The following is a 21,327-nucleotide window of genomic DNA, read 5'->3' as shown; positions in this document are numbered from 1 at the left end:
TGTGCACTGATTGCTTGATTACAAATCTTGCACTTATTGATCCTTTAATTACCTCTTTGTTAAACCGAGTGGTTCCTGTTTCAGCATTATTCAGCTGTAGAATACAATGCTCAGTTTATAAAGGTATACTCATGTAATGGATGCAGTGGTATTTATTTTTAATATAAATTACATTTTAGAGCCTCCTCTGTGGCAACCAGAACTCTCCAAAGAAGAATTAGTCCAAAAACTAAACTCAACAAGTAAGAGTATTGACCATCTGAGCGGATTACTCCATGAGACCGAAGCGACAAATGCAATCCTAATGGAACAGATTACCGTAAGTGCTGTCCACATTTGTTTTATTGTTACGGTGCAGGCTAGCCCCTACTTGTGATAAACCCAGTGTACCTACAATAAATAATATAGACAAAACACATCATTAATAATATAGTCAAAGAAAATTCAAAAGAAAGAATATAGAGGAAAAACACAATTACGGTCAGTTCAAGATAGAAGCAGAAGAGAGCTGCGCTAAGATTTTGTGACAAGATGAGAAAGTGAATTGTAACGAAATTCCACAAAATTCACTTCCACCAATCACAGAAGAAACAAGCAATGGAAATGCAATAGGTCTCGGATTTATTTGGGTTAGAGCTAATGGCATTGTAAATAGCAATGTCTTTTAGCCATGTGTTATGAAGTGTATGCATGGGGTGTGTAGTGGAATTATGTGGGTTGGATTGGAATTGTAGCAATGGTGGCATGCTGCGCTTTAGATGAATATGTTTAAAAGTAAAGTGCACCATACTGCGATTGCTACAATAGTTAATTGTGGATGTGTTAACAATTGATGTGTGCACTGATGGCTGGTGGTGTGTGTGCCTGTAGAAATTGTGCACTGATGGCTGGTGGTGTGTGTACCTGGTGGAAGCGTGCACTGCAGGCAGGAAGTGTGTGTACCTAGTGGAAGCGTGCACTGACGGCTGGTGGTGTGTTTGCCTGGTGAAAGTGTGCACTGAGGGCTGGTGGTGTGTGTGCCTGGTGAAAGCATGCACTGACGGCTGGTGGTGTGTGTGCCTGGTGAAAGCATGCACCGACGGCTGGTGGTGTGTGTGTGCCTGGTGAAAGTGTGCACTGACGTCTGGTGGTGTGTGTGCCTGGTGAAAGCGTGCACTGATGGCTGGTGGTGTTTGTGCCCGGTGAAAGCGTGCACTGATGGCTGGTGGTGTTTGTGCCCGGTGAAAGCGCGCCCTGACGACTTATGGTGTCTGTGTCTGGTGAAAGTGTGCACTGACGGTGTGGTTGTGTGTGTGTGTGGTGGTGAGTGTGTGTGTGTGTGGTGGTGTGTGTGGTGGTGTGTGTGGTGGTGTGTGTGGTGGTGTGTGTGGTGTTGTGTGTGGTCTTATGTGTGTGGTCTTATGTGTGTTTGTGTGGTGGACGTAGTTCGAGTTTTTGTACCCTGCACACTCACGCACTGCCCCTACACACTCTGCTCACTCTACACACACACACACTGCTCACCCTGCACACTCACACACTGCTCACCCTGCACACTCACACACTGCTCACCCTGCACACTCACACACTGCTCACCCTGCACACTCACACACTGCTCACCCTACACACACACGCACTGCTCACCCTGCACACACACGCACTGCTCACCCTGCACACTCATGCACTGCTCACACAATGTTCCCCCTCACACTCACACACTGCTCACCCTACACGCTCACACAATGTTCACCCTGCACGCTCACACACTGTTAACCCTGCATACTCACGCACTGCTCACTCTGCACACTCACACACTGCTCACCCTGCACACTCACACACTGCTCACCCTGCACACTCACACACTGCTCACCCTGCACACTCACACACTGCTCACCCTGCACACTCACACACTGCTCACCCTGCACACTCACACACTGCTCACCCTGCACACTCACACACTGCTCACCCTGGACACCCACACACTGCTCGCCCTACACACTCACACACTGCTAGCCCTGCACACTCACACACTGCTCACCCTGCACACTCACACACTGCTCACCCTACACACTCACACAATGTTCACCCTGCACGCTCACACACTGCTCACCCTGCACACACACGCACTGCTCACCCTGCACACTCACACACTGCTCACACAATGTTCCCCCTCACACTCTGCTCACCCTACACGCTCACACAATGTTCACCCTGCACGCTCACACACTGTTAACCCTGCACGCTCACACACTGTTAACCCTGCATACTCACGCACTGCTCACTCTGCACACTCACACACTGCTCACCCTGCACACTCACACACTGCTCACCCTGCACACACTGCTCACCCTGAACACTCACACACTGCTAGCCCTGGACACCCACACACTGCTCACCCTGCACACTTACACACTGCTAGCCCTGCACACTCACACACTCCTCACCCTACACACTCACACACTGCTCACCCTGCACACTCACACACTGCTCACCCTACACACTCACACACTGCTCACCCTACACACTCACACAATGTTCACCCTGCACGCTCACACACTGCTCACCCTGCACACTCAAACACTGTTCAATTGGTGGGAAAGAGGGAAGTGTAGACTCAATAGGGTGTTTAAATTGCAGGGGGATGATAAAAGAATTGGATGGGTATCACACTCACACACTGCTCACCCTGCACACTCACACACTGCTCACCCTACACACTCACACAATGTTCACCCTGCACACTCACACAATGCTCACCCTACACACACACACTGCTCAATCTACACTCACACACTGCTCACCCTACACACTCACACACTGCTCACCCTGCACACTCACACACTGCTCACCCTGCACGCTCACACGCTGCTCACCCTGCACGCTCACACACTGCTCACCCTGAACGCTTACACACTGCTCACCCTGAACTCTTACACACTGCACACCCTGCACGCTCACACACTGCTCACCCTGCACGCTCACACACTGCTCACCCTGCACGCTCACACACTGCTCACCCTGCACACTCACACACTGCTCACCCTGCACACTCACACACTGCTCACCCTGCACACTCACACACTGCTCACCCTGCACACTCACACACTGCTCACCCTGCACACTCACACAATGCTCACCCTACACACACACACTGCTCACCCTACACACTCACACACTGCTCACCCTGCACGCTCACACACTGCTCACCCTGCACGCTCACACACTGCTCACCCTGCACGCTCACACACTGCTCACCCTGCACGCTCACACAATGCTCACCCTGAACGCTTACACACTGCACACCCTGCACGCTCACACACTGCTCACCCTGCACACTCACACACTGATCACCCTGCACACTCACACATTGCTCACCCTACACACATACACTGCTCACCCTACACACTCACACACTGCTCACCCTACACACTATCACTCTGCTCACCCTGCACGCTCACACACTGCTCACCCTGCACACTCACACACTGCTAGCCCTGGACACCCACACACTGCTAGCCCTGGACACCCACACACTGCTCACCCTGCACCCTCACACAATGCTCACCCTTGCACACTCACACACTGCTCACCCTACACACTCGCACACTGCTCACCCTGCACGCTCACACTGCTAGCCCTGGACATCCGCACACTGCTCACCCTGCACACTTACACAGTGCTAGCCCTACACACACACACTGCTAGCCCTACACACACACACTGCTAGCCCTACACACACACACTGCTAGCCCTACACACACACACTGCTAGCCCTACACACACACACTGCAAGCCCTACACACACACACTGCTAGCCCTGCACACACACACACTGCTAGCCCTGCACGCTCACACACTGCTCACCCTGCACGCTCACACACTGCTCACCCTGCACACTCACACACTGCTCACCCTGCACACTCACACACTGCTAGCCCTGCACACTCACAGACTGCTAGCCCTGGACAGCCACACTCTGCTCACCCTGCACACTTACACACTGCTAGCCCTGCACACTTACACACTGCTAGCCCAGGCTGTTCCGTAATCTGCAGCTCCCCTTCTGGCCTCCACAGTCTAATTCATTCCTGTTTCGTCTTCTCGGAGTGCGCAGAATGATTGTCAGACGGCTGTTTAACTCTGCGCTTTCGCGGTCACCGTAGCGCAGACGTAGTGCCTCTATCCTCCTATTGCCTCTAGAATTCTGAAAAGCTGCAGCGAGAGAAATGGATATCAGGCAATTCGGCACATCGTCTCTCGTGGACAGGTAAAACTACTTCCCCAACATGCTGCATGCTAGCGCTCAAACCCGCACTGCTGATTCAATGACATTCTCTATTTTGTAACTGGATTTCCCCCACGAAATTTTTGAAATATTTACCACTTTTTAGAGTGGGTTTTTTACGGTGGAGGGAGGGGCCTGGGCAGCAGCTGCCACGCAAGTCAGAGGTGGCAGTGCGTGTCTTCCTTGCCTTTCCTTCTTTCTGGCTGACCTGCCCGCACTTTGCACATCGGATCCGCAAACCTCGTTGTCATCCTGCAGCCAAGGATCGCGGGGAGCTACAAGTCTGGAGCACGTCTTACGGGATCAGAGCGGGACAGACCTGGAAAACAACACACACTGCTTCAAAGGGCCGACTGCCATTGCGCTACCAATACACCAGGCACTGACGGAAGTCTTCAGGGGACCCACCAATATCGCGTTTCTGCCGGTTCCTGTTTCCAGTGTATTTAAAAACAAGCGGCACCTCAACCAATAGCAAAAGCGATCCCATTGTTAAAAAAAAAAAAACCCGCGAGTGGTGCGCGCGCCACTGCGAGCATGTGTCTTTAAATATCGCGGCCATGACACCCGCGATAATTGAAGACATATGGCCTCTGGTGCGCGTAACAGACACCAATAGGCCACAGGCAGAGCTACGCAACCGCCCATGGCCTATTGCGTGTTCTGTTTTGAAAGTATACGCACACAGGGGGCGTGGCTTGCTGCCGACCGAAATGGACGCAGCCTAGAGGAGCTCCGGGGAAGAAACGTATTCCCCCATTAATCCGCTCACATATCCGATTATACAGGGCACACTGAAGGCACCTACCTGTGTCAGAACTCCGGCGCAACCATCCGCCTCTGCTCTGGCGGTGTTCCGAGGTCCAGGAGCACCCCAGGAGAGCTAAGTCACCGGCGGCCTGCAATCCGTGACCCAGCCGGGGACTCAATTTTAAAGTGGGCAGACCTCCGGGAGGAGGAGAGCGGCATCGAGGGCCTGCGGAGGCGGGCACGGGATCGACCGGCAGCAGCGGCACCCTCCGGGGAGGTGAAGATGCACTCCTCTCTCCGGACGGCGATGTGCGCCTGACAACCACTACGGCTGAGGCAACAGCAGACACGGTTGCACCCCCGGCGAGTTGAGAGCGTCCTTTCTCCCCCACCTTGGAATTGCATGACCCACCGGAGGTGGTGACGGCTCGTGCTGTAGATTGGGGCTGCCGGTGGGTCGTGACACTGATCTGGCGGTGTGGACCTGAGCGCTGCAGGGGGCCCCGTAATACACGTGACGCAGACGGCTTGCTGGTCCCGTGGCCTGTGGAACATACTGGAGCCGGAGCGTAGGAGGTGAGGAGCAACAGTGGTCATTTGGGGCTCCAGGCCTGGGAACAGCATTGTGGGGGCCTAGCAGCGTTGTGGACTCGGCACATTCCACGATCGAACTTGGGGACACGTGGAAACAGCGAGGCCTGGACAAGGCAAGAGACCCACTGGGTATACGCGTGGGGAAAAATTTTCGGTGGGGGCCCCTTGTGGATCGGCCATATACTGAGGGTGCCTTTCGACGAGACAGTGAACGAGCAGCTGCGAGCGGTCCATCTTCGCCTGCCCAGAGTTCCTCCCCTCTTGAAGCACCCGTGTTGGTGGGCAAGGAAGAGCTGCACCTGGACGGTCCACAGATAGTTGAAGAGGTCCGTCCCTAGCCGCAAAATGAGGGGGAGAGGCCCTCGTACAACCCAACATGCTAGCCTGGAAAAATACGCTTATGGCAAGGACTTCCCTCCACTTCCCCAACGGAAGGACTCCACGTAGAAGATAACAGGAGATGGCGGTGCCCCCAAGGTAACACTAGAGGGCATTATGGCCGCCCTTAATGGAGTCCAAACAACCGTTGGCGCTATCTCTACAGACGTTGGCCTCCTCAGGGCTTATTTTCAGAAAATGACCGCCAGGATCACGGAGGTCGAGCAGGTAACCCAATTCCTGACGAAAGACACTTCCACATTGTTGAAAAGAGTGACGCAACTGGAAATGGACAATAAACGAATGGCGGCAAAGCTTGACGACCAGGAAGGGCGCGCGCGTCGCAATAATGTAAGAATCACGGGCATTCCGGAGAGTGAAGGGGGCCCGGCCATGGACCTGTACGTAGAAGACCTCATAAAGACCAGGCTTCAGCCCAGGGGGCTCTCCACCTTCTTTTCCGTTGAACGGGCGCACAGGGTGCCAGGAGGCCGGCCCAAGCCGGGGGCTCCCCTTACACCGATTCTGGCCGAATCTTCAATTTCCGTGATCGAGATGTAATATTGCAGACGGCGCGGGTAGCGCCGCCGTTGCGGATCCTCAATTCCGTTGTGTCCTTCTTTCCAGACTAGACAGCGGCGGTGTCGGCGAGACGCAGAAGTTTCATGGAGGTTAAGAAAGAACTGAGAGCCAGAGAACTACCCTACTCCATGCTCTTTCCGGCGAGACTTCGGGTGGTGGTGGATGGAAAAACCCAATTCTTTGAGACACCTGAGGAGGCCCATGACTGGCTGGAGGGCTGGAGACGTGTGGAGGGCGGCGGTCGACATGGTAGACGTTGGACGCTCCACAGAACAGGAGACAACATTGACGACCAAGAGCAACCAGTGGAGAAAACCCGCCAAGAGGAAGCAGGAGAGTGACGAACTTGGGGATGCTCTGTGACTGGACCAACAAATAAGGCGATGCTGTGAGCCGGAGTTCGTGAGCTTTGTTAAAACAAAAACTTTGAACCATAAAGTACCTAGTGCCTTTGAAGAGGGGGGAATGATGTGGACTCTTCTGGCCTTCTCCCGCCACTCACGCAAGTACTGCACATGGGGAATGGGTTTAAGCGCTCTGCTGAGTTGGGGTGGCGGGCAGTTCTGAGTCCGCTAGGCACGGAGGCAGGGTGGAGGGTGGGTAGGGTTGGGTGGAATGTTCGACCTGTTCTAGGTTCTTCCTTTTTTTCTGTTTGCATAGTTCCACAAGGCACGAGTGATCATCCAATTAGCGGCAATGGAGTTGGGGTTGTGTACTGGGTTACTCTTTGCTATGCTGAGTTCTACTTTTGTATCATATGTCTGTGCAAACCCAACAGGACACTAGTCCTCCAATGACTCAAATAGTCCCGGGGACCCCTTTGACTATACTGACCTGGAACGTGCGGTGGCTGGGGAACAAGGTGAAGAGGCGTCTGGTACTGCAATATATAAAGCGATGTGCACCTGCAGTGGCCCTCTTACAAGAGACACACTTGACAGGTTCTACTTGCAAGGCCATGGATAGATAGGGGTACAAAATGGTGGCGCATGCAGAGTTCTCCTCGGGATCTAGAGGGGTAGGAGTGCTTATAAAAAAGAACTTCCCACTCGTAGTGCGCCAAACGAGGGTAGATGACCAGGGCCGCTTTGCAGCAGTTACCTGCCAGTTGGAGGGGATGTTGTTTAACCTCGCCTCTGTATATGTCCCGCCAAACTTGCATGCACTGGCACACTCAGCGCTTACTGCATTCCTCCTTGCACTGCCGGAAGCGATGATGATGTTGGGGGGCGACTTCAATGATATAGTGGACGGTACGGTAGATAGACACCCCATAAAACTGACATCACCGCATGGCCAACGTATGACTGGGCTTCTTGATGCTCTGGGGCTAGCAGACGCATGGAGACACCGGCACCCTCATTCTAGGCAGTACACCTTCCACTCGGGTGTTCATAATTGTCTCACACGCATAGATTACTTCCTTGTGACGGCAGACGGTCTGGAGGGTATAGCTGAGGTAGACATCTGCCCTCGGGGTATATCTGATCATTCACCGATACTGTTAACCTACACGCGCCATCTGAAGCTTCGGCGCTGTGTATTCCCCATACACCCAAATTACTTACATATACCAGAGGTGGCGAAGGGTGTTACGGAAACTACTACACGCTTCTTTCAAGAAAACATGGGGACGGTGGAATCGCCCAGAATACTGTGGGAAGCCTATAGGGCAAGCCATATCGCTGATCGCAGGGTACAAGTGAGGTAGACAGGCTGACCTCGATAATATAGCAGCAGAGCTGGATGAAGCGACTGCTCAACATGCAGCTAATCCGACACCTCACACTGCACGAGCGCGGCATAAGTTTTTTTTTTCTTTAAAAAAAAAAAGTATACGCACGCAAAGGCCAATGAAAATGGACCTAGGAAATAACACGCATGAGCTGCGTGGAATTTCCAGGTCCATTTTCAAAACCCCCAGAAAAGGACTCTGGCTGCGCGACACTGCTGCGCAGTGTACGCTAGGCCCGAGACCTAAAAAGGTGAACATCTGCCTACCAACTTACCAATCTTACCTACAAACTGTATTCTGCCTGGTTTGTGTAGTTCCCTATGGAGGAACGAGTTCCAAGGAGAACCACATGAACTACATAAACTGCCCAGTTTTCACCTGAACTTTACTTTAGGGAGAACCACATGACATGCATGCTACGTTTTTAGCACACTTACTGTCTCTGCTAGGGAACTTGGGACCTCCCGTCTGCCGCGGCTTGCCGTTTGCGCAGAGGAGCTCCTAGGCACTCCCCCTTACCTCAGAGACTTCTAGAAGGTAAGTGCGGAGGTCAAAGCCGCACTTCCCACCAGTAATAAAAGGACATGCTGAGCCGGGTGCGCAGCGGAAACGGGTGAGTGGTAGTGGGGAAGGAATCCTCTGCGTCGCGCTGCATAACTGCCTGGTCCTTCGGTTTTACTGCTGTACTCTATATCATTTTAAACTGTGACACTTTTACTAGCACTATTTTAAATCCCTGTATGAGCGCATTATCTTAAATACTTCTCGAGGGCTTTCACAAATTAAACCGTCTCTTCAGAACAGAAACCTGATTAAAAGACTACTCAAACCCTGATGTGGTACAAGCCCTCCCCACAGGATATACTATTTCCAGACAAGATAGAACTTAGCAAAGAGGAGGGGTGCCTAGCAATAATATACGGGAACACTTTGAAATGCTCCACGTTTGACTTTACAGATTTAAAAGAGGCAGAAAGTCTTGGTTATTGCCTCCAACTAGATAGCCTAAGGTCCTTTACGGGAGCCCTAATTTACAGACCGCCGGGACCCAGCCTTAATGTCTTAGATTCCGTGGGCGAAAGCATGAGCTCCCTAGTGGTTAGTTACTCCAATTTCAGCATTCTAGGTGATTTTAACCTCCACTTGGAATCAGCTGATACCCCAAGTGCAAAGAACTGTGGAGAGATCACAAACACCCTGGGACTGAAACAACAAATTGAAGGGCTCACACACTGTGCAGGTCACAGACTGGATGGACTCTGCACCAACTCTACCACTCTTAAAGAGGACCTCCAGATCACTATAACGTGAGAAATCATATGCAGATCCCATTCAGGGTTGACTGCCCCATTAAACATCCCAGGAAAAACTCCAATCAACCTGATCCTGAAACTAGACTAGTGCAAAAAAAACGAACGCACATGGAGGAAAAACTATAAACAAGAAGAGCTCACAACCTTTAAAGCACCCCTTAAAAAATACCACCAACAAATTAGAATAGGAAAGAGAGAATACTATTCCAACCTTATCAACCAAGCAGAGTCTGACCAGAAAACGATCCTTAACATCGTAAAATCCTTTACAGACCCTAAAGTATTAGAATGCAAAATCCCGCCGTCACAATTCCTATGTGACCAAATAGCGGAATATTTTGACAATAAAATAAAAGACGTAAATAAATAACTTCAGACTACCAAGGCCCTGCCTACAGAAATAAGGACCCTAGAAAATGGAAATGGGCTTAACTGTTGCAAGGAAATTAGCTTGTAACAGTCCAGACAAGCAATTCTAGCATGTAAATCAGGGTCCCCCCTCGATCCTTGCCCTCCAAAAATTCTACATGCTCTCATTGACATCATAAACCCCATTATCAACAGTATAATTAACTCTAATTAACCCCTCCAAAGAAAAGAAAAAAAGCCAGACCCAACGACTCTCTCCAACCTCAGACCTATTTTGCTGTTACCAAGTCTGAGTAAAATTACTGAGAAGCTAGTCAATACTCAACTTAACACCTATCTACTAAAAGCTAACATTCTGCACCCCAGGCAATCGGGTTTCAGGCCTGGCACTCAACAGAATCAGTGCTGCTCCATACATCAGAAACCTTCAAATTTGCCTTAGATCAAGGTAAAAATGCAGAAATTATTCTATTGGACCTATCGATTGCATTCGACACGGTCTCTCATGACATTCTGGCAGACAGACTCGGGGAATGTGGCATCTCTCACAAAGCCCTAGCTTGGCTAATCTGTTTCCTGGACAACAGGAGACAAATAGTAACCTTGGGCAACTTTAAATCAACAGAAAACCAACTGCTCTCTGGAGTCCCCCAGAGCTCTGCCCTGAGCCCATCACTTTTTAATCTTTATATGAGACCATTCCTCAATCTGGTTGCATCCTTTGATGTCGAGTCCATCTCATACGCAGACGATGCTCAGCTAATTCTCACTCTTGAAAAAAAATCCACAACAGCTTAAGAAAAATTCCAGAACTGCCTTTCAGCAGTGATTGACTGGTTGAAAGCAAACCACCTTAAATGCAACATTCAAAAAACAGAGATTATGCTGCTTGGTAAATCCAACATCTTCATGCCCAAACAATAGTGGCCGACCGATACAGCACCACCCCCTAACACAATAGACTCTGTGAGAAACCTAGGGATCCGATTCAATCATATACTTTCCTTCCACCAGCAAGCACTCTCAGTAGCGGGCATGTGCTTCCACATGATAAAAACACTAAAAATGTTTTTGGGGGGCGTGGCCAAGATGGCGGCGGAGTAGGACGTGTTGTGTGTCCCCTCCGGCGCCTGGCCCTGCTTAGCGTTGTGTAGCGGCGGCTCCCGGAGTCTCTCTCGCAGGGAAATAGCTCCCCGAGCTCCCTGGAGTGGGAACCTGCGCTGGACGGACTCTTGGGCACCCTGGTCCCGGGAGACGCGGCATTGAGGCTGCGGAGCTGCCTGACCCCCGGCCCTGCACGGCGCTCCGGCCTGGACGCCGCCTTGAGGCGGGAGGCGACTCGGCGCGGCCGGAGACACTTCGGCGCAGCCCGGCGGCTGTGGTGAGGAGTGGGCGCCTGCACTGCCCGGCGGAAGCCTTCCGGTCCCCTGAGTCACGGGCGGACGCCGGTCCGGCGCCGAATCTGGAGCCTCGGGAGGAGGCGGGGACTGCGGCCGCGGCGGCCGGGGTGTGTGGGCGGCCGGCGGTCTACTCGAGGCCGGGGATCGAGGCCTAGACCTGGGTCCCGGCCTCAGCCTCTGTGGCTGATTCGCTACTGCGGCTGGGGCGTCCTGCCCCCCCCCCCCCCCCCCCCCCCCCCCCCGAGAGGTGTGCTGTGGATGGCGGCAGAGCGGGGGAGAGCCATACGGCGTGAGCGCCGGGAGCAGACTGGAAGAGGGTCCACGTGTGGGTGCAGCCACGAGGAGAGCTGCGGGTGAGCTGCAGTCCCGTCGCCCACTGCCTCTTTGATTTCCGAGGTGTCCCCCTGGTGGTGGACCTCTCTGGCGGCTGGACTCCCGGTGGTGTAGCGGACCTGGTGTGCAGCTGGTGGAGGGCGGCTGGCCCTGTGTGCGGCGCCTTGGGTGGTGGTCATTCGCTGGTAGGAGAGTCTGAGGGCCCATCACACCGGCTTCTTTGGCGCCACCGCCCGTCCCCCTCCGCGGACGCCTAGGGGCATTGGACACTAAGATTGCCACTGGAACCTGCGGCATTGCGAGGCACCTGGTGTCCCTGTGGTTTGCTTCGCCTGCCCACCATCCATCTGAGGGACGCTCTTCCGGCCCCTGGGTGCAGCGCTTTGGAGCGACGATGGCCAACAATTCTCGCAAGGGGAAGACTGTGAAAGAGGGGGCTATCAGGAACTCCCAGGCCCCGGCTTCCCCGGGCCAGAGCTCGTCGTCGGGGAGGTCTGATGATGAGGCTCCGGCTACTAAGGCCTTTATGAAGGAACTCTTTTCCTCCATCAAAGAAGATATATCGGAGCTTCGCTCACAGCTTACGTCGGATCTACGCGAGGTGCGGCGGGATGTCGACGGCATCGGAGAGAGGGTCGCCACCTTGGAGGATCACGATCTCACTATGGCCAACGATGTACACTTGCTGCAGCAGGACGTGCTCCGCCTGATGGAACAAAATATAGACTTGCAGGCCCATGCTGAAGACCTGGAGAACCGTTCCCGCCGGAACAACATCCGCATTCGGGCGGTCCCCTGGGACGGTGAGGCGGGGGATCTCCGTGGATATGTGCAGGCTCTCCTACTTCAGGTTTTGGGCGAGGAAGACGTGACGGAGATTCGAATGGACCGGGTCCATAGGGTGGGCCTACCCAGACGGAACGGGGGACCCCCACCTGATATCCTGGTATGCGTCCACGACTTCCAAGTCAAGGAGAGGATCCTGAGGAAGGCGCGTGATATCCCCTCCCTGCAGTTCAGGGACCATCGGCCTCAGCTCTACCAGGACCTGGCCGCAACGACGCTCCAGAAGAGGCGCGAGTTCCGTCCCATCACTACCTACCTCCGTGAGCACAATATCTCCTACTCTTGGGGCCACCCTTTTAGAATTATCTTCCGTTGGCAGAACAGGTTGGCCCAGGTTCGCTCCCTCCGAGAGGCGAAAGAACTGTTGGGGATTGGGGGAGAGACCCCGACTCCCGAACGTCGGAGCCCCTCACCGCGGAGACGACGCCGTTCCTCGTCCTGGCATAGAGTGGGCCCGGAGAATAGCAGGAGGCCCGACCGCACGACTAGCCTCCAGGAGCGGGGTAATGCAGTGGCTTCTGTGGCCTCGGCCACGCTCACACCGTCGCAGCAGAGCTCTGAGGCGGCCTGATCTTCATGCCGCATGCTGTGGTGCCGGAGGGGCACGCCCTTACAGGTAACGGGGTTATGTATGTACTTTTCGAGAAGACACCCCGTTCTCTGGCCTTGGGAGACTCGATCTTGGGTCTCCAACTACGCCCCTTGGGGAACTTTCTCCTGGATTTGCTCATTTTGGGCCTTACTGTTTGGGTGTTTTGGGATGTTGGGGAATGGGTGGGTAGGGGGGGACCAGGTTGGGGTGGGTCGGGGGGGTGTTGGGCGGGGGAGGGGAGGGGTGGTGACGACGAATGTTTGACTGTGTGTATGTGGACTGACCTGATGGGCTGCTCCTGTTGGCTGTGGTTGGCGATGGTTCTTTTGTGTCGGGACTTGCGGGTTGGTTGCTGGTCCAGGGACGTGAGCGGGGCAGAGTGCGGGTGGGGTCAGCACTGTGAAGGGGGGAGAGGCTTCCCGAACCTGGGTGGTACCCGAGGGGGGGGGCTCCAGGGAGGGGGGGACCGGCTGGGTTGCGCTGCTGGAGAGCTGGGGGACTTGATCTGCTCCCATGCCTGTTAGCCTGGGCACTTGGAATGTGAAGGGCCTTAACTCCCCGCAGAAGCGCCTGAAGTTGTGGAAATATCTTTTGGATCACCACTTGGATGTGGTTGGGCTCCAGGAGACCCATCTGGCCCGTAAGGATGAGCTCCGGCTCCGGCATAGGCAGTTTCCCCTCATATACAGGTCCTCCGCTTCTACCAAGCACAGGGGGGTGGCGCTTTTATTTAGGTCTTCCGTTCAATTCCAACCTCTGGGAGTGCAGAGCGATAAGGAGGGTAGATGGTTGATGGTTAAAGGACTGCTTCATGGACGCCTGTGTACGTTTGTGGTAGTGTATGTACCGAATGCACAGCAGAATAATTTTCTTCAAGGTCTATTGGATACAGTGGGGGCCTTCGTGGAGGGTCACCTGGTGGTCATGGGGGACTTTAATATGGTGTGGGATCAGGCTTTGGACAGCTCCCGTTCCCAGAGGACAGACTCTGGTGTTTTCTCTGCTGTAACTAAACAAAGGATGGTGGAGTTGGGTCTTGTGGATGGTTGGCGGGTTGTTAACACGCAATCCAGGGACTACACGTTTTTTTCTCATGTGCACCACACCTACTCGCGCATTGACTATGTTTTTGTGAGTCAGGCCCTTCGGGGAGATGTCCGGTCTTCTACAATTTTTCCCCTCTCCGTCTCAGATCATGGCCTCATGACGCTCCAGCTTCAGTGGTTGGTGGGGGGGGATGGGTATCGGAAGTGGTACTTTCCGGCAGCTGTGGTACGCGATGAGGCATCCTGTAGGGAGCTCAGGAAAGCTATCAGGGAGTTCTTCTTGCTTAACCCGGCCTCGGACACTTCGGTGTTCAACACCTGGGATGCTTGTAAGGCCTCGCTACGGGGTACCTGCATTGGGCTCAACGCGGCTCTTAACCGCCTCCGTAGAACGGAGCGGGAATCCTTGGAGGCTGAGCTTGAAAAACTTGAGCGGGCCCACAAACTGAACCCTTCGCGCATGACCCTCCGGCCTCTGTCGGCGGTCAGGGGGAAGTTGAAGGCACATTATTCCAACCGCTCTGAACTTACCCTCCTGCGTTTACGTCGGGGGTCGTACGCTCAGGGGAACAAAGTGGGCCGCCACTTGGCCCGCCAACTCCGAGAAAAAAGGGAGAAGGACTATATAGGGGGAATCCGGGATCCGGGAGGTACGGTTCATCATCGGGATGGGGATAAGGCGGATGTTTTTGGACGGTTCTACGAGTCGCTTTATAAAAGCGATTCCCTAGATGCGGAGGCGCAGGACGCCTTTCTGTCTGGCCTTCCCCTCCCGCGGGTCTCTGCTGATAGCAATGACCAGCTTACTGCTCCCTTTACTAGGGAGGAAGTCCTGTTGGCGATCAAGGCACTGAAACCTAATAAAGCCCCTGGGCCTGATGGGTACACAGCCTACTTTTATCAGACATTTGCCTCGGAGCTTGTCGATTGCCTGGTCTCCCTTTTCAATAGTATGGCGACGGACGGGAAAACCACGGGCACTATGGCTGAGGCCCTGATCTCTGTGCTCCCCAAACAGGGGAAGGATCCCTCCAGCTGTACTTCATACCGCCCTATAGCCTTATTGAATGTGGATGCCAAGCTGTACTCCTCTCTCATCGCCCGCCGGTTGCAAGACTTGATGCCGGCCATTATACACCCGGACCAGTCCGGCTTCATTAAGGGGCGCCAGACTCACGACAACTTGCGGAGGGTGATTCACCTGATCGAAAAGGCTTCTAGGTTCCGGTTACCTGCTGTACTGGTGGGTCTGGATGCGGAGAAGGCCTTTGACCGAGTCGATTGGGGCTTTTTATTCCGCACCCTGGCTGCTTTTGGCTTCTCCCACCAATTTCTTACGATGCTTCGGGCGAATTTCCATCAACCGACCTCGCGGGTGTTGGTTAACGGACATCGGTCGGCGGCGTTCCTCCATTCGCGAGGTACGAGACAGGGGTGCCCTCTCTCCCCTCTCCTCTTCGCTTTGAGTATTGAGCCTCTGGCGCAGGCGATTCGGGAGAACGACCGCATCAAGGGCATACCCTTCACGGGGGAGCAACATAAGATATCTCTTTGCGGACGATGTCCTTCTATCTTTGGGTGACCCTGCCCAGTCCCTACCACCTGTCCACGAGGAGCTGTCTCGGTTCGAGGCGGTGGCGGGATTCCGGGTTAACTTGGATAAGTCGCAGATTTTGAACTTAACCCTTTCCTCAGCTGAGGAGGATCGGCTGCGCCTGCTGACGGCCTTGTCTTGGGCCCCCTCATCCATAATGTACCTGGGGGTGCGCCTCACACCATCTGTGGGCTCCCTCTTTGCAGCGAATTTCCCCCCCTTGCTAGCCTCGGTGCGCACTGACCTTGACCGGTGGAAACCGAAATACCTTTCATGGCTCGGTCGGATTCATGCACTTAAAATGGTCCTCCTCCCCAAGTTTCTTTACCTTTTTCAGGCCCTACCTATTCCCTTAGACGCGGACTTCTTCCGCCGCCTGAAGACGATGGTTCTGAAGTTTGTTTGGCAGGGTGGCCGGGCTCGGGTACCCTTCACGACGCTTCGTCGACCGAGAGGGGAGGGGGGAGTTGGGCTCCCGGACATGCTGCTGTATTACAAGGCCGCACAGTTACGGGTGATAGTGGAGTGGACGCAACAGCTTTCGGAGAAGCACTGGCTACATATGGATCGGGCAGTGGCGGGTAGGTCGATCTGGGACCTGGTCTGGAAGCCTAAGATAGACCGACCTAAGAATGCTTACATTAGCACTCCCACTAGCACGGTCCTGAAGGTGTGGGATACGGTGTCTGGGGACGATCGCTGGACCACCTTCCCGTCCCCCTTCACCCCCATTCACTTTAACCCGGCCTTCCCGCCGGCCGCCCAGGAGGGCCCCTACCGACTGTGGCGTGAGGGGGGCTGTCGGGCACTTACGCACTTGTTTCATGGGAACGTGCCCCTCACCTTCCAGAACTGTATGCGTGACTATGGTCTTTTGCCTACAGAGTGCTACCGCCATGCCCAGCTCCTTCACTGGGCGACATCAGAGGGGGTTCGTGAAGCTGCCACTCGTCCACTCTCTCTCTTCGAAGCCTTCTTGCTTCACACCTCGACGATGCGGGGGGCGATTTCGTTTTTGTATAGCTTGCTCTTGCGCACGGCGGTTGCCCCTCGCCCTCGATACATGGTGCGGTGGGAGAGCATTCTGGAACGGGATATTTCTGATACGGAATGGAAACACCTCTGGAGAGATGTGGTGGCGCTCAACCATTCCGTTAGCCTTCGGGAGGCTCACCTGAAAACGATGTATGATTGGTACCTGTATCCCTCCAGGCTCCATCGAATATTCCCGGCATCGTCGGACCGATGTTGGAGAGGGTGTGGCCTGCTGGGCGACTTCCACCATATTTGGTGGGATTGCCTGATCATTCGCCCCTTCTGGTCGGAAATACTCTCCCACATCAAAGAGATCTTGGGGTACCCGATCTCGGACTCGGCGGCTCATGTTCTACTGGGCCTTCGGGATCCATTGTTGGAACACCAGACTAAAGCTGACAAGCGTATTCAGTGGCTGTGTCTTGGGGCGGCTAAGCTTACCCTGGCAGCGGCATGGAAGAAGCCGCACGCGCCGGCTATATCGCTGTGGCACTCGAGGTTGTGGGGCCTTCTGAGCATGGAGAGGATGTTGGACATCTTCTTGGGAGACTTTAAAAATTTCCGCTTTCGATGGGGCCCGCTGGTCCGCTTTTTGTCATCTGGCCTGCCGTCGGCGGTCTGTCCACCCACGCTTCGTGCCTTGCATTTATTTCAAGTATGATTGCTTTGTGTGTCCTCCCTCCGGATATGGTGGGAGGATGGCTGTGTCATCACCACCGGGTGGGGTGGGGGGTGGGGGGAGGCCTAGTTGGGGTGTTGTTACTGTTCATTGTTGCGACTCTACTTAGCTTGGGGTCTGGTCCTACGATGGCTTCGGATGCCCATCCCTTATTGCTCCTGGACAGACTTTTCTTCTTATGTGGGCAATTGAGAAGGCACGAGTATAGTGTCGGACCTTAACTGATGTAGCATGTACTACTGTGGATAGCCATCAGCACTTTTCTTTGCGGAATATTTTACTCCCCTGTGTGGGATTTGTGGCGGGGTTGTCGCCTTTTCTTTTCTTTTATGTTTCTCTCCCCTTTTCCCTTCCCCTCTTCCTTTGAACAAAACAATAAAAATATCTTTTATAAAAAAAAAAAAATGTTTTTGGACTTGCTTCCTCTGACAGCTAGAAAATCAGTGGCAGTAGCCCTAATTCTGTCTCGCCTGGATTACAGCAACAGCCTGGATGCAGGAGCTAATAAGGTAGTCCTGAAAAGACTACAGACATTCCAGAACGCAGCAGACCGTCTGGTATTAAGACTACCCACTGCTGAGAGTCCTCAGCCGCAACAGCACTCCAAACCCTCCACTGGCTACCCATACATAAAAGGATTCTCTTCAAAATCCTAGTAATCATTTTCAGAACCCTCAATGACTCAGGACCCACGTACCTAAGAACCAGAATCAAACCATATATTCCCCGTAGGCTTCTGCGATCATCCTCTGAAAGTCTCCTGGTACCTCCTGCCTTCCACCTCTCTTCTAGAGGAGGAAAGTCAATGGCAGTCCTGGGAACAAAAGCATGGAATGCCTTGCCCACCCACCTGAGACTGGCCCAGTCTGAACCTCTGTTCAAGAAACTCCTAAAAACATGGATCTTTGCGGCCCCAGACCAGTTAGTGCTATAACTTATCTGACCCTCCCACCAGTTGGTCCTTCTAATTCCTCAACACAGGCCCTGCCCAGTCTTTCCAACAGCTTCCCGGAGTGAACATTGCGCTCTATAAATATCATTATTCATTATTCAAGAAGTGCCTGAAATCCATTTTTTCGCAGGTTCGTCTGGAAAATGCATTTGGTGGGTTTTTGTGACCCAGTTTCGCCCTGCTAGTGAATTTTCAAATGTAGACAGATTTGTCCTGTTTCACTAATTACTTTTCCAGACTTATAAAATCAAATTTCCACTACTTTGTATGCCCCTAATTAGGATGTCATTACATCAAATTTTATATTTATCCGACTAAATTTACTAACCTAATTCTAGCACTGTACCATGAAGTCCAACCCAATCTCTTACCCAAAACATAACCTATATAAAAATCTAACGCTAAAACATAACCTTTCTGTACCCCAAAATCTATCCCTAATCTAAACCAATACATTAGCATATTTCGACTCCTGATCTTATCACTACCCCTTCCTCAATCCTGCTCTTACACGAAATGTTATTAATAATGCAATTTCTCTAGCAGAAACTCTGCCATTGATATGGCACTGCAATGCTATGTAGACTTCCCAAACAGTTTTGAAGTTTCCATCACAGACCAGATTTTCACTCAGCTTGTTGAGATGTACTGTCGTAGTATGGGAAAATTTACTTCTCTTAGGTGAGTGTGTGAATTTTATTTAATGAGTTAGAGTGAAAGTTCTTAGTCTTTTGTGAGTGAAACGGGAAGGCTGTACTAAGGTTCTTAGCTATTATCTTGATCAGTCACTCTGCTGAAGGCAGAGCAGCTGTCTACAGTTCTGTATGACTTGGTTCGGCTGTGGATGCAAATTTACTTGAACATTTTTATCTCAAGACATGTACTGTCCTTTACTGGTACACACATACTCCAAATCACAGTTGCTAGTTTATCGCTATGTCTGAATAGTGTCCACTTATTAGCCCTGTTCATGTGACCAGATGATGACCCCGTCAGATTCCTGGCACAAATGGTTGAAACATTGATGCCAGTAGATTATAAACATAATAAACTGTTTCAAATTATCTAAATTTTGTTGCTTCATTTTTTTGTTAAATTTTACTGCAGTAGCCACTTTTTACACCGACCACTATGCTGCCTGCACTGTTTTTCTCTTTAATGTTTAGTCCCCTTTCTCTTGCATTTTTAGGGTTGGCATTGAGCCAGTGTTAGCTGTCTCACCAACCTCAGGTTTTCCAAAGCAATCTTAATAAAAATCATACATATATGTATACATATATGGGTTGTCTGTCAGCCCCCATTGGTCTTTTTAAGTATTATTCGCATTTTGCTTCCCCCCCACATGCGTACAGCATGTCACAGATGGTTAACCCACTTCAGCCATTGGTTCTCGTCACTGTGGGCAAAAGCAGTTACATAGGCACATACATCTAAAACGTTATCCACTTGAGTACTAGGGCTAATCTCTACTTTTATTTTATGTTTTGTTTTTAAATCTATTTTTGCGATGGGTAATTAATTTTTTCTCAAACCTATGCATGCAACTTTTAGACTGTAGCACTTTCAATTGTTACATTTATACTTTTTTTTTCTTTTTTTTTGGTTCGTAAGAGTTTTATTAATAGTTGCCAACAAAACACAACTTTATGCCTACAACCCTGAGGCCGGCTGCTTTTTGTAAATACTGATAGTAGATGCAAGTTACACAGCTGTTCAGCGACAACCTTCGGTCCGGCAGCAAGTTAACCAAGACGGCAATAAAAACATATCATCATTTACCACAAAATCATATTGTCTTACTTTTGTGCTTTTCTAAACATAACTCAACTTTTGACTCAGTAGTGTTACAGATATCATGTAGCATCGCTCCTAATTGTGTAAAGTTCCTACTTGCGGCCATTCTAGGCGCTCACATTCCCAAACCCTACTCTGAGTGTCCCCCTGTGTACCCGTCTGGTTGTGTATTGTTTGCCGGCTACCCGGCGTCACACCGGTATGGAACTTCAGTTATTGTTCCTCATCCCTCCTCTTCCTCATCGTCTGAGCTTTCTGTGTCGTCCTCTGACAGAGGGTCACATAGGTCTCCCCGGTATTTATTCCAGGGTGACCATACCTTATTCCATTTGCGTGGGTTAGCGCTCATTTTGTATACCGCCCTTTCAGTCACCATAAGCGCATCCATATTCTTGCACCATTGGGCCAGAGTCGGAGTTTCCACCGCCCCCCACTTCTGTGCTATATCCCGTTTGGCGACCATGAAACCCACAGTGGCCCACAATTGACCCTGACGTGTCAGTTCAGTAGGGCCCCATACATTTAGCAGGCATGTGCGGGGGTCGGGTAGCAATGTTGTGTCTAGTGTTTGAGAGATGGTGCGCAATACCTGTCGCCAATAATTGGTAACATTTGAGCATTCCCAGAGTGTATGTGTAAAGGAACCTTCCCCACCACAGCCTCTCAGACAATACGGGTGGTCCGCCCTGCGCAGTTTATGTAGCGTGGTTCTCGTGAAGTATATCCGATGCAGGATCTTAAGTTGCACCAGTCGAAACCTTGCTGAAATGCCAGCTTCTCTCGGGGACGCCAGGGCCGCGTTCCATTCCGTCTCATCCATGTCTCCCAGTTCGTTCACCCAAGTCTCCCGCAACTTATCTAGGGGGTCCGGCAAGTTATTCAGCAGTTTACGGTATGTGAGGGAGGTGGTGCTAGTCTGCATATAGTCAGTAAGCAGGCGGTCCTCCAGTGGAGAGGACTCCGGGACCTTGGTTCCTGCTGGTATCACTGCCATTAGTGCATGCCTAATTTGAATATATCGGTATGTTTCGTTGGGACCCAGGTTATAGTTTTGTTGAAGGTGCGAGAACG

General features: G+C 52.2%; 1 protein-coding gene across 1 annotated transcript in view; it reads left to right on the top strand.

Annotated features, from left to right (window-relative positions):
• GCC2 (GRIP and coiled-coil domain containing 2) overlaps positions 1–21,327 on the top strand; it is a 413,631-nt gene that overhangs the window by 356,807 nt on the left and 35,497 nt on the right. The window contains exon 21 of the mRNA XM_078658140.1: positions 180–319. Coding sequence (XP_078514266.1) covers positions 180–319 — 140 coding nt within the window. The remainder of the gene's footprint in view (positions 1–179; positions 320–21,327) is intronic.

This window comes from Lissotriton helveticus, chromosome 8, assembly GCF_964261635.1.
Source record: "Lissotriton helveticus chromosome 8, aLisHel1.1, whole genome shotgun sequence".
Taxonomy (NCBI): domain Eukaryota; kingdom Metazoa; phylum Chordata; class Amphibia; order Caudata; family Salamandridae; genus Lissotriton; species Lissotriton helveticus.
The sequence above is the reverse complement of the archived record's forward strand: the minus strand, read 5'-3'. Positions and strand labels throughout refer to the sequence as shown.